Here is a 14,685-nt window from a genome sequence, read left to right on the forward strand (position 1 = left end):
TAATAAAAATGACAGATGGAAAAACTTATTATAGCACAGAATGAGAGCCAGTGCTACTTCAAGCAACTGTTTCCAATGGAAAGAATATTGCATTTAAAGTTCCAAGTCTTGGGTTTAGTCCTTTCTATGCCACATACTACCAGTGTGATCAAAGGCAAACTATTTGACCTCTTGAGATCTCAGTTTCCTCATCTATAAAATGGAACTATGACCTCGCCACAGGGTTTAATAAATTCAGGAAAACCTGTGTTCTTCCTTCACTGCAGGATGTGCATGACTTATGTGTGTGACAAGTCTCTGCCCCTACTACTATGATATAGATCCCCTGAAGACAGAGATTTGACTGTTATGCTTACATTGAACCCCCAGGGCTTGGCAAACTGTAGTTTCCCATAAAGAACAATTTAATTCAATGCCATGAAGAAACATTATATGGAAGTGCTTCGTCCGCAGCTCTAATAGAGCATTTGTGGTGTCTGCTTACACACCTTTCAATACGACCCCGTTTTCTCCACTAGGCTGGGTTCCCCAAGGGAAGAGAAACCTCACTGCACTCCCAGCACCAAGCACTGCACCCCACACAAGAAAGACACTCCATGCCTTTTGGACGAATCAGTGTGTGAAGTACAGTTACAAGAGACCTCTGAGTCTAAGAGATGTCCTAAGTTACCTGTGCTATCATAATGGGCAGAGACTGGTACTACAAAGGCACACAACTCCCCTTTTATTTAATAAGTTTACTAAATGGTTAAAGGAGTTTTAAGAAAACATGAGTTATTTTTACCTTCTTTGTGAGATAAAAACTTGTTCTTTGGCCTGACAATCAGATTTTGAAATATCTAAAATTAAATTAATAAAGTACCAGTCCAGGATATGCTCAGTCAACTGACTTGTTATACTACTATGACAGAGAAAAGCGGATGGAGACAACCAGAATACAAAAAACAAAAAGAAAAAAAAGGTGTGGCAAGCAATTTAAAATCCATACATTTAACGCTAGGGAAAAAGAGTACGCTCTACAAAGAAAAGATGCTGCAAAATGGAATACAGCGGACAGACGCTAACACTGTGAGGTCTGAACTACTTATTCTTATTTTGAGCTGGCATTTTAATCTTTCTATTAAAATTGTGAATTACAATTAAGAGCTAGCCCATGTAGGCAATTTAAAATTACTGCTTTTTAAGACGGTGCTAGAAAAGATACACTCCAGCACCAGTATTAAACTGCAGGGGGTGCCACTGAGTATTATTCACTTTATTCCTTCATTAGGGATTTATGATCCAATCATATCAAATGTTTTAACGTTCCCTTTAAAGAGGACATGGAAACGTAATGAATTAAAATAAAAGGAGACATTCAGGACTATGTTGTAGAAAGGAAATGAAACTATTTTAGTTCAGCCATCTATTGCAGAAACAGATGCTATGTCATAAACTCCTTTTGTTTTGGATAGTTTTACAGGGATGGCATCTGTTTGACAAGGGAATTTTGGTGCTACAGTGGTGTCAAAATCAGTTCTTTCAGAAACATTGCAGAATCAGTTATGCTTTCTGGGGTATAATTTAATGAAACATTATGGTAAAACATTTTACTCTGCAGTCGTTTCTAACTTTAATTCTTAGGAAATCTAAAAAGGAAAGTCACCCCAATATGTTTTATTTCCCATAAACACTATGTACCACACTTCAGACATTTAAAGTATATCAATTTAAGTGAGCTGATGCAAGGAAGCACAGCTATTTATGCTTTATCCCTCATTCTCCGGATGTGGCATCTACCTATTCATGGAATTCTAATTAAATCTTTGGATTCTAATATTCCCATTACCAGAAACTTGGCCGACTGGTATCTAACTAAGACATAAAATAATCTTGTGTTTTTGTTGTTTTTTTTTTTTTTTTAAATAATGCAGATGAAATCTGGCAGTCATACTTGGATTAGAATAAGATCACAGCAGGAAGCCTCCACTCAAGTTTGAGGTGGAAGCCTACCATCTGCAAAAGCTCTGTTCTCAACGGGTCAACTGGTATTGGGAGAGGAAAGGAAACTTTCTTTTTATGCTGCAGCTTCTTTGGCTTGCCGGTATATTGCTTTCTATGAGTCTATGCTGTACGCTGGCTCTTAAAGGGACAGCATAAACTTCAACTGTAATATCTACCTGCCTAATTGAAGCTGAATACTCATTAACCTAGTATTTCTCACCTAGGACCCTGTAAATATTTACTTCAACTAGTACTCTGAATATCCCAAGAACAGAGATAAGTTCCACTCATATCCACAGCATAAACACATAGAAGAGTATAGTCCTGAAAATAAGCCACATGACAACTAAGGGCATTTTTTACTTCATATGTTTATCAGTGCAGCCTGTATAAAAAAATGCACAGATACCTTCCTGAACACATTTTCCATCAGAAGTATCACTGGAAAGCCTTGGCTCATTAGAAGTTGCTATTGACAAGGTATCTGCAAGACTGTGTTGCTCTCTCTCATGATTCCTTAGTTGACTCTGAAAAATTGAGAGAAACTATACGTGATTTTCAACAAAGACACATGCCCTGTTACCAGCAGGCTGTAGAAGGAATTAATTGCTCTCAGGGCCTACTACATATCAGTAGTATTTCAAGATCAACTCTAACAAAAGATTATTTGACATATTTGACAGTTAATCAAAAGAAAAATACTAGTGAAATCACGATTTCATCAGAAAGGCAGCTCCTCTTTTCATTCTCCAAAAGGAAGCCACCAATGTCTTAGGAGGTATCGACACCCAGCATGAGTGTGCCCACTGGACCACTGCAGACCCGAGGAGGAAATATCTCAACACTTTCCACATAAACAAAACCAATCGCTAACCAAGAACTCCTGCCAAATATCTACTACATGTGAAGTCAGACCTATTTGGAACTGCTTCTCTGTGGATATTTCCTCTCTTCCACCTCCATCCCCACAATCAAGTGTAGCAGCAAACGAAACTCCCAGAGACTTTCAGAATTTGCTTTTGCAGCTCCCTTGGATGAGCTACTGTCCAGGGGCCTGAGACTGTGTGAGACTTTCATGAGGGCAATCCCAGTGGCAGTGCATCTCAGACTCCAAGGTTTTTTTTATTTCTAATTACCTTCTCACTACCAGATAGACCTCAACTCTGGGTAATCTGAGAGAGAAAAAGTCTATATCTCAGCTTACTCTCTAGGATGTATTTTTTTCAAAGTCAACTGGCATACTGAGGAAGAAAAGTTTCTTTACAAAAGAACAGCATTTTGTGTTGGCTGTTCTCAGGTCAACACATAAAGTGAAAATCACACTGCAGAACAACCCTTGGGATTCTCTTACACTGCCCATAAAACATAATGAACATGGCTCTATTTCTACTCTAGTGTCTTTCAATAAGTCCAATACGACCCATTTTTCCTTCTGCAATGATACTGTTTGTTGGTTGTGTAATAGCTAAAGTGAATGACTTGCATTTCAGGACCACATGAAACTGAAAAAAAAATAACATATTTTTGTCCTGGTGATGCAAGATTAAATTTGTGTAAGTGAAATGTGTGTATGACATCACTCCACTGTACATTCCCTTGTGATTTAAAATCAACACATTTTAGAAAATACATATACACTAAAGCAATAACCAGAAGCTCTAAGCGGGTATCAGGAAGTGGAAAGAACCCTGCACTAGGGATTCTGAAGACCCAGATTTTAATCCCAGCTCTAATTCTAATTAGCTGGGAGCCCCTGGGCAAATTAGCAAACTTTTCTGGGCCTCAGTTTCCTTACCTGTAAGATGGGTGGACTAGATCTACAAAGTTCCCTCCTTGCTCTAAAATTCTAAGGTTCTCTGAAGGATTTCCTGAGCCAATCCTTACCTTATAATGGAAAGATTCTTCACATTGCTTGCACTGGTATATTCTTGTTTTACAGTGGTTGATCATGTGGCTCTCCAAATCTTTGCTGTTGTCAGCAATGTGCTCGCAGATGGGACACTGGTATGGCTGTCTCTGTCGATGGACTCTCAGGTGCTGCTTAATGTAGCCCTTGTTACCACTTGTGTAGTGGCACAGGCGGCAGCGGTAGGGTCGATCGGCATTAGGGATGTATTCTACCACACTGCTTCCTGACAAACTGGCATCACTGCTGGGTTGGCACTGGGCATTGTCTTGCAACTCTTTCAAAATGTCATCGTCCGAAGCATTTTGGTCTGTCCTTTCCCTCAATTTTTCAATTACAGTTAGCAAGGACATGCTGATACCTGTCTTAACTTGCCCATCTGACAATTCTTGCCTATCCTCTGGGAGCTCTACCAAGGTAGAGTTGCTTTGGTTAAAATTAGATAATCCATCTGAAGAGTTTTTAAGTGGCGATATCATTTTGGAATATGCTGCCAACGTACTATCTACTTGCCTTTGTCCGGTATCTGGATCTAAAAGGTTTATTTCCCCATAGTGCCCAAGGTTGGCTCGTGTTAGTTCTGCAGCTCTTATAGGCATTGTGACTAGGGCTTCTGCAGCTAATGAATGTAGTCTAAGGGACTCAGAGTTTGTCCTTCTTCGGCCTGGTGGGGCATTCTCATCAGTAGCCAGACCTTTGTTTATTAACTCGCTGTCTGTCTTCTCGGGATTGCTCCAACCTATGATTAAACCCCCAATATCAACAGTACATTTATCAGCATGATAAACGTCATCTGTTCTTTCACATTCAATCTTGGCTTCTGTAGGGGTCAGGACTTTTCCCTCCTCAATTTCAGCATTCATGAGGAAACGTTTCTGTGAAAGAGTTTCTTCGGCACTTGGCAAACGCTCCACTATCACGTTAACGTGGCCTTTTTTATTTGGGCTACTGCTAATGATTTTCTGTGCTGATGAAAGTAGGCTATCAGCAATCAGATTCTCCTCTGCATCAGAAATCACTTCTAGCATGTCTTCCTCATTAGAGTCAAGGGTAACTGAATGACCTAGGTGCACTCGCCCTTCTGCCCTCTGTTCTAAAGGAGACGAAGATGATAATGGCTCTGAGCTGCAAATCTGCACTTGAACTGATGGCCCGTTGTGGATGCTCAGTTCATTGTCTCCAATAGCAATGACCACAGCTTCGACACCACCAGGTGTGGCAGCCACGGAAGAATCCAGCAAGCCTAGGGGCTCATTTTCATTTTCAAAGATTGGATAGGAACAATCGACCTCCCCAGCGTGTTTCCAAGCATGTGTTTTCAACATTCTCTGCTGGCCACAGGTATAACTACAAAACAAGCATCGATACATGCCATACTGTTCATATGCGTACCATTTCCTCCTACCCACGTCTGCCCCGGACACAGTTCTGACGGTATGAGTTTGTGGACTGTCCACATTTACTGGGATGTCAGGAATGGTTTCATTATTTCTTTCTATGGTTCTCTGACATAAGGAGTTGGAGGGGCTTATGCGCTGCTGGGCTTTGGATGGCGTGTAAGTGTTGGCATCATTTTCATGGTCATTTACCACATGAGCTTCAAGTTCCTCTTGGCTTTTAGATGTAATATGGCACTCTGAGCACATTAATATCACTTCATTCTGCTGACCATGCTGCTTGATATGATCTTTTAACACAGAGAAGGAAGATGACAGAAACTTACAAAGGCTACACTGATAAGACATAGCCTTCCCTTCATTCTGGGCAAGAGAGTCAGGGACAAAATTTGATTGTGACATCTCGGCCCTTCTAATAGCCGCAGCAGCTGACTGGGTTACTTTAGCTGGAATCTCACAGAGTTCCTGGGTTTCAAGACAGCGTGCTGTAGCACTTGAACGTGAGCGTTTTTTCCCAATTAAAAGGCATTTTTGTGACTTTTCATGTTCCACTATCTTGCTTAATTTCTGTATAACATGGATTAATGGATCTGTTTTAGTTCTTCTTTGTTCATCAATTTCCAAAGACGGACTGATGACAGTTTCAGCAGTCAATATAGCTTCCTGTTCCCCAATATCTGACACCAACATGGTGACACTGCTGCTTTCTTCCATATCTAAAAAAGGATAATATACAATAGAAAGAAACACCAGGTTACAGGATAATCAAAGATATGTACTTCAGATAATCTAAGCCAATCTTAGTTTCTAAGTTAATTTAAGTATCTTCTAAGCTGAGAGTTCCATACTAATGTACTTGGCTATCCCCAAAACAGACTTCAATTGTTTAGAATTTCTCTTTGGAACCTTATCTCCTATCAAGACTGATGATGGAGAGCTTTCCATCCTTTATTTCTTCTTTGGAAACAACTGTAACAATCTGCATCTCCTTTTTCTTCATTTTCTGTGGCCATTCCCCATACAGCCAGGCCTGATCAGAACCACCTCCCTTTTGTACCATTCCAAATAATGACTCCTGTTCCCTGATTAAAGAACAAGGTCACTATCAGGGCATATGGATCATTCTAAAGTACTGTGAAGCATCACTCTGCAGTCATTATATGATTGATACAATTCTTGGAAAACTACTACTTACACCAAACATAATTTGGTTTTATTACTAAAATCACGATTTCTGCTCCCCACCCCCCCCAAATCTTTGGGATTGTGAAACTACAGTCATATACAGTACTGTAAAGCGCACAGTGAATTTTGAGAAGTCCTATGTAATTGAAACTAAATAAATGCCATGATCCAGTTCCTTTTTTTTTTTTTAACTTCCTTTGATTTATCTTCCTGAAGATAAACCACAAATTATGCTGTGGTTTTTTTCTCGAAGTCACATTAGTGGTCAGCTATTACTCATATCCACATATATATAATTTACTTTTTCTGAAAGGGAAAGGGGCATGAGAGAAGGGAAAAATATCCCAGTTATGTTTCAAGTCCAGATATGAACAGAGTTCTTAAAGGGGGTTATCTGTAGGTTCTGGTCATGCGTTGTGGTCCAGGAAGTCACTAAACATAAAATACTCATATATCTTTCAGTCTCAGTCTTGAGTACTCTTTATATTTTTGGCAGTACTTTCATTTCGAACATCTCCTTTGGCGTAAAGTGAGATTAATTTGTTCACTTGGATCACATTTTTAAGTTTAGGCTTTTTTCCAGCAACAAGTTGTGTTTTTCCACATTTTAGGTGCATTCTGGAATCTTACTCACAACATTCAATAAATGCCAGCAAAATTTCAGTGGCACTAGCTATAGACCAAAGACCTATACTATTCTCAAATTTCAGTGACAGGCCCTGAATTCTTATTTTAGGTGGTGAATCATGGCTTTTCTTCCCCAGAGGGACAAATCAACATATAAGGGCCCTCCGGACCCTGCCAGGATCATACCTAAACTGGACAGCCAGATCCCAGTGGTACTCAAACCAGACTTGGCGCCAGTTCTCCCATATCAACTCTTGGCAGCATTTTCAGCTTTTCCTCTCATATTCTACTCCCTATGGTACACCAAATTCCTATAACTAGGTTCACATCAGGTAAAAACGCACACATTTTACTCCCTGCTTCTTTAATACTGTTCTTCCCTTCCTAATTCTGTGCCCTATTGGCTAGAGATCAGTTTTTCAATTTCCTACCACTTGTCTTTAACTGCCCTTCTTCCTGGACACAGCCGTCACAGCAATGACAGCTTTCCAAGCTCCTCAAGGCCACTGCCCTTCAATAGCTCTCTTCCCTGAATGACTTGAGGGCATTCCCTCTCAAAGACTGGCTCCTTTCCATCCTTCTTAGGTAGAAAGAACATAAGTATTTTTGAATCCCTACACTCGGCCTTAAGTCACTAAAGACAAGGCAAGCAGAGAAACAATTTTTTTTTCCTGTAGAAAAACCATTTTGTGACTTCTTAAGTTACTCTATTGCCTTAAAATTCCACATTTTTACGTCAAGGGGAGCTGTGGCCCTTTAGGAGACTACTGATTATCCTTTAGGGCCATTCACTAAGGCTTGTATCTTATTTCTTTAAGTTCAATTGTTGAATGCAAATCAGTCAACTAACATGTTTAATAGGAAGGCCCCTTGAACATTCAATTCCTTGTACAAGATACAGCACTCTATGGTAGATCTACAGTCTCCTTTCCCATGAAACATGACATCCATGCAGGCTGATGGTAATCTGGAGGTTAACAAGCAAATATTTGCTCAACATACTTTACCCACCCACAGGGTTAAAAAGGTAACTCATGCTACCTTTCTTCTACTTAATACCATAATAAAGAGATTGAGCAATGCAAATTGCTCCCTGTGGATATTTCAGTGTGAACCTTCAAAAGAAAGTGAAATGAAGATGATGATGATGAGTTCATCCTATCTCAAGAAAAAGACTAATACAAAAGAATCTGACAAAACATTCAGATTTTTAAAGCAGTGTCTGCTCAGGCATTAAGAGCTAATGGAAATTTGCAGCAGATGCTCCAATTTTCCCCGAACGTTCATGTAAGTATCTCATTTTAGAGGCTGCATACATTTGGGGATAAGTACAGAAACGGCAGCTGTAAAACAAATATGACAACACGAAGTACATTAAGAAACACCTGAAAAACCTGTTTGGGCCCCCATGCAAAATCAATGCACAAGTTAAATCTCATCAAAACAAAAGTCTCTGTTAAAAAAAAAGTTAGAGAAACAGCTCATAATAAAGTGTATACATGGGGAAGTTACCTCAAGGCCAACTCTTCAAATTTTTCCAAAAATTCTACTTAGGCCACTAATGTAAATACATGCATAAGGGACTGCATGTCAGGTGAAAATTTATTTGAATAATAAAAGAGATAAAAGTAAGGAGTACAAATACAATCGCAGTAGCTCAATGAGTACAACATGCACTATCATCATAGTGCTTCAAGAGATCAATGCAAACACAACCTTTAAAAAATGACCATGTTAAAAAAAAAAAAAAAAAAAAAAAAAAAAAATGACCATGGTGGATGGCAAAATGGGTGGGGACAGATTAAGTAAAAACGGCAATTTTGCAACTGAAGCTGAGTGACCAGTACCCAGGAATTCATTATGATATTCTTTCTCTTTGTGTAAATATTTTAAATTTTTCATTAATAAAAAGTCACCAAAAATATTATGCACAAAGTACCATGCTAAGTATCAGGAAGAATGGAAAAATTTAAAATTCATGGCACTCATAGTTTAAAACTTAGTTTAGTGGATAAAAAGATTTAAATAACAGCTCTTAAACAATGCAACAGGTCCCAAGGTAAAATAGTCACAAGGTGCCACTCAATGACCAAACCCTAATACGGACTGTAGAGCTCCTTTTTTTGGTCAGGAATGTAAGCAAAGGCTTCTGGAGGACATAAGATGAGCACTGGATCCCAGAGAATGGGTATGCCAGGTGTGTTTCTTGTCTTAGGCTTACAGCCTCCTCTACTCGGTTCTTTCCCAGGAGGGATTATACTAGCAGGCTCCCAGGCCCTCTGGCCTCTCCTAGAATTGTGATAATGGGGAGTCAAGGCAAGAGATCAGAAGGAGGCAGCAGAGTGCTATCAGGATGTTCGTTCTGCTTCTCTAGGTAACCTTGGACACCTTGGACTGGCTGTATCCCTTGACAGAATGCTAAGTCTCCTCTCCAGCCAGGCGGCTCTACAAGACTCTCCTTCTGGTTCTGATGCCTCTCCGTTTTCTTGAGGCTGCTAGCTCTGGCTAACTGCATTAACCCCCATGGTGCCCCTACACCCACACCTTGATAATTAGTATCTCTGTACATATACCCTCTCCTTGAATTATCCTAATTTGAGGGAGCTATTTACTTTCTTGGAATACTATTGCCACAACAGGTAAGACTGACAAGGAGGCAGACATAATATTATATTCTTAGAAGAGAGAATAAGCATGCTATCCAGGAGTTAGTGGGAAAGATCAATATGGCTGAATAGGAAGGTTCATTACAAAGAAATAAGACTAGCAAGTCATCAGCAAAACAGGGAGTTTCTTGTTTGGAATCCTTAGACATAAACCAATGTTTAGTCCAAATATATCAAATTGTTATAAATAAAAGTTGTACCCCAAACCAGAAGAGTTCTACAAGCTTCTCCTCTGCATCTTTCAAATCTTCCCTCAACAATAGTATTCCATAGGCAAAAGCTTATAATTAATGTCTTTCCCAAGAAAAGTTAAGAGCCAAATTGTTTCAGTTGTCTTTACTTCCTTATAATTTGTTACTTGGTTTATTTGTGCATCTAATTAGTTCTTTTCAGTTGTAACAGTATGGTTATCATCACTAAAATCAAGCTGAACAACTCATGCAGGGCCATGTGGGACTGCAGAAAAGACTGTAACTTTGTCTATATGAAGACAGTTCAATATGATATAAAGAACCACCTCTTTCAGACTAAGCATTTGCTCTTTTCCAACTAGAAGAAAAACTGTGCTATAGCAGTAATAGACAAGTCCCTACTCTTCCAGATTATCGTAACTCTAAAATACAAAATATTTTTTTGCCTCAGCCACAAGAAGTCAGGGGATATAAGCTCACAGTTCCTCCCCTAGCATGCCCTCAGTTAGCTGCGTGGCCTTAGGCAAGTCACCATCTCTGTACATTGCAGATTCCTCAGATGTAAACATAGAGTGTTGAGTTGGATGAACTTTCAGGTTCCCAAATTATAAACCATCTATAAAAACTTACCTGGAAACGTGTCATACATTATTTGAAGATTTACCTTTCTAATGTCAGCTATAATTTGTTTGAATTAAAATCTTCTTAGCTGTATGTAATTATTAATTGCCACTAAGGAAAAACCGAGTACAAATATTGCAAGTATATGTATTTCTTAGTTGCCACCTAGTTGGAGAGAATATTCTAGTTTGGCAGCTGTGATTAAGACTAAGGTCTAACTAAAGTTAAGCAATATTTGGATTTAACTAACATTTACTGAGCACCTGTTATGTGCCAAGGACAGTGTTGGAAACTACAAAAATGATTAAGAGGGAGTCCTTGCTCTTGAGGTGCTTGCGGCCCTGTAGTGCCTGTGTAGATTCCGAGTTACATGCGTGTAATTCCTGGCAATACTAACCTCTTTTTTTAGACGCGCAACCTGAGTCTCAGAGCTGTAAAGTGGTGCAAGTAAAATCAGAATCCAAGCCTAGCTGGTTCTAAATCCATGGTTTCTCCAATACACCAGTTTTCCAATTAGTTCTCAGTGAGAACAAAAGCGTATAAAGTACTAATGTTAAAAAGAGAAACAGTCTCTTACAGCTAGATTTTATCAAACATGTTAGCCTGTTTTAAATCCTCACAACTCTTTGGGACAGGATGGGTGGGTGTTATACAATTTTGTAAATAAGGAAACACTCAGTGCAGTTAAGTGACTTACCCAAGGTTACATGGCTGTTAAGTGGCAGAGCCAGTGTCTTTCAAATCAATTCCTGAAATTAATACAGTCCCTTGGATCAATCTTCAAAATCCAGCTGTGGCCAAGAATGAAAGTATAAAGTATCAAACATTTCTCTTTCTTGGTGAAACAAAGTAATTATTTTTTGGTAGTGAAAATTTTTCCAATATTCCACGTCAAAAAGAAATTCAGAGGAGTATCCATGCAACTCAAATATGTGATACAAATTTACATAATTTATCTAACAAGTAGACAGGAGGATTTCACAGAAATTAGAAAAATAACTCTAGAAACATCTCCCAATAACTGGATATTCTGTTTTAGTTCAGAATTTTTCTGACTCAAAATACTACTGGTTTTATTGACATCACTTTCTAATGAATAAGAAACAATAAAATGCAAGTTGCTATTTTACTCTTAACCAAAAACAATCTAAAGGGTGATTCTGCAAGATTCAAACAGTTTTCTACAAGCACAGTGGACAGAATGACAGCAGGAAAATGTAAGACACAATGGCTTGATACTTATCTCCTAATGCAGATTCTTACACTGGTCTCACTTTTTTTTAGCTATTGTTTCTTAAACAAGCTAGAATGAATCTAAAAGATCAAAGAATTATTATTCATTTCTCGTAGAATGCAACCACATTATCGATTATGGTTAAGTAAACAGTTCACTGCCAGGGCAGAAAGCGCGTCTTTGGGCCTCCCCTTAAGTTAATTTTAAACGAGTTAGTGAGGTAAAGGAATAGTTCAGGCTTTCTCTTTTAAGCAACAGCGCAACCCGTAAGCTCAGTGAGAGCAGGATACTGAAGAAAAGTACAAACTCGAGGAGGTAATAAATTCAGTTATTGCCTGATAAACCAGAGCGATGAAAACGGATAGCAAAGTATAGCCCAACGCAGGAACTAAAAACATCGCCTACAGGTTTGGATTGTGGCCTCCGCCTAATTAATCATCCAGGCCTTTCACTCAAACCATTCACTCCGGATGCCCCCAGGTCGTAAAAGGTGGGAGATTTTCCCAAGATTTCAGTGACTTTTGGGGGATCATTCCATCGAAGAGGATGGTGGTAGGTGAAGAAGGCCCGGACTGCTTTTCCTACACCAAGCAGTGCCCGAAGACCTGGGGCGATGGGGGTTGAGAAAAGTAGAGTCGAGGCGAGAACACTGATATTAGCTCCATCCCGGCTGGCCTAAGGGGCTTCAAATCCGAGGAAGGAAAGGAAGCTACGCCCTGGGGGTGGGAGTGGGGACTGCCTACGGACCAAGCTGGTGACAGTATGCGGGGAGCGACAGGTTCCCCCCACTCCCAACTGCAGGGCGGCCCCACAGTCTCCGCGAGGGGCTCCAGAAGCCTTGCTGTGGGCAGCACAGAGGACTTAAAGGGGGCACGGAACTTGAAACATCTGGCGAGCCCCGGCGGGTGTCGGGCGGCCGAGGAGGAAGCAGGCGCCGGCAGAGGCCCGAGGGGAGGGCGCACATGGCCCGCGGCGGCGGTAACAGCGGGCGGAAAGGCGGCCCCGGGGCGCGGTACCTGCGGTCAGGCGGCGGCGCTGCTTCCGCGAGCCTCCGTTGGCCGGCCGGGAGCCACGCCGTGTCCTCGCCCTCGTCCTCGCCCACTTCGCTCCCGGCTCTTTTCCCTCTTTTCCCCCCGCTTTCCCCCTCCTCATCCGGAGCTCCAAAATGGCGGCGCTGGGGACGGATCACGTGAGACGCGGGCAGGTCAGCTGACCCGAGTGGCGGCCGGCGGGGGCGGGGCGATGTCCAGGCTCCGCCCACGGGCATCCCGGGACCCTGGGGCTGGGCTCCCGGAGTGGGGGCAGCGGCTGTCTGGCTGCAGTCCGCGGCTCTCGGGCGGGGCTCGCGCATGGGTTGCCGGGCGGTCACGGCCCGTCCATTGCACTGTCAGTGGTCGTCTAGGTTTAGAAGTCAGTGTGTATTCACTTTGGTGTCTCCCCACATCGCCTAATTCTCCGGTAGGCTACGTTTATCACCCCCATACCTTAATTGGCTTGCAACAAATGGCCATTGACATTCTTTTCAACTATTGAGCTTCTGAATTCGGGTTAAGACTGGAAGCTACTTCTGTTGGTTGGGCTCTACTTTTTTTTTTTTTTTTTTTTTTTAAATCTTCATTTTATTGAGATATATTCACATATCACGCAGTCATACAAAACAAATCGTACTTTCGATTGTTTACGGTACCATTACATAGTGGTACATTCATCACCCAAATCAATCCCTGGCACCTTCATTGGGCTCTACTTTTTGTGTGTTGCTGGCTTAAATGTAGAGGTCCTAGCTATGTTCATGGTTGGACTTAAGATGTGCGTGCTGAAGAGGGGAGCCGGCCCTGGGAAATCTTTTTTCTTGAGTGATTGAGAACTCATCTTAGAAGTTGTAGGGCCAGACTTGGTAGCTTGACCCAGTAATACAACCTCAGTTCTCTGGTGGCAACTATGTGTTTGTCATTTGGATTTGTTTCATGAAATACGCACCAGGGATTAAGCAGCCTGTGTTTTGGTTCCCCCACTAATGAAGTGAATTTAGAAGTGTGGGAGGCATTCCACCCAACTACACCAGGAATGCTGAGCAGCTTTGGCATATCAGGAACTGTGCTGCATGGTGCTTGGGGCTGGACTCAGCAGGTCCATGAACAGGTGAAGGGAGTAAAACTGAAGATTCTACTCGTAGTAATGGACTGGGCTTGTACAGTGAGGTAACTCTTGGGGACTTGCAGACATTATAGAGGCCTTTCTAGCAGGTTGGACTCTCGCTTAGCAAAGGGGAGGAAGTGCCAGCATTTGAGAGTCACAGTTCAAATAGGTCAGTGTATTAGTCAGGGTTCCCTAAGGAAACAGAACCAACAGGAGATATCCATAAATATGAGATTTTCTAAAAGTATCTCACACAACTGTGGTGATGCATGAGTCCAAATTCCATAGGGCAGGATGCACAAGTCCAAATTCTGTAGGGCAGGCAGCGAGCTGGCAACTCTGATGAAGGTCTTCAATGAACTCCCCAGGGGAAGCTGGCTGGCTGAAGAAGAAGTGAAAGCTCTCTCTTCTCCCTTAAGAGTCCGCAGCTGATTGGATTTTCTCATTGCAGAAGACTGTCTGTTAGTTGATTGTAGATGTAATTAGCCACAGTTGCAATCAATTGACTGATAATCTAATAATGGTTTTTTAACCAGCCATGAAATGTCCTTGGCAGTAACAGTTAAGCCGGTGCTTGCTTGACCAGACAACTGGGCACTGTCACCTGGCCAAGTTGACACATGAATCCAACCATCACAGTCAGTAACCGCACTTACTGTGCCTCAGGAAATAAATTCACCTGAATTTGGGGATTGGGAACCAGCAAAGTTAGCATTCTGCTATTCCACAGACTCCT

General features: G+C 41.3%; 1 protein-coding gene across 6 annotated transcripts in view; it reads right to left on the reverse strand.

The window, feature by feature from the left end:
- ZNF507 (zinc finger protein 507) overlaps positions 1-12,957 on the reverse strand; it is a 34,199-nt gene extending 21,242 nt beyond the window's left edge. For 3 of the 6 annotated variants that reach the window (XM_037819850.1, XM_037819849.1, XM_037819848.1), the window contains exons 1-3: positions 12,827-12,945; positions 3,868-6,002; positions 2,393-2,510 (exon numbers count right to left, since the gene is read on the reverse strand). In XM_037819850.1, the coding sequence (XP_037675778.1) occupies positions 2,393-2,510; positions 3,868-6,000 (2,251 nt within the window). In that variant the 5' untranslated portion in view covers positions 6,001-6,002; positions 12,827-12,945. Of the gene's footprint in view, positions 1-2,392; positions 2,511-3,867; positions 6,003-11,273; positions 11,368-12,826 lie in introns of all 6 variants that reach the window. The other 3 variants (XM_037819846.1, XM_037819847.1, XM_037819845.1) reach the window with 3 other exon arrangements.
- Positions 12,958-14,685: the final 1,728 nt, after the last annotated feature.

Source organism: Choloepus didactylus, chromosome 27, assembly GCF_015220235.1.
Source record: "Choloepus didactylus isolate mChoDid1 chromosome 27, mChoDid1.pri, whole genome shotgun sequence".
In the NCBI taxonomy this organism is placed as follows: Eukaryota; Metazoa; Chordata; class Mammalia; order Pilosa; family Megalonychidae; genus Choloepus; species Choloepus didactylus.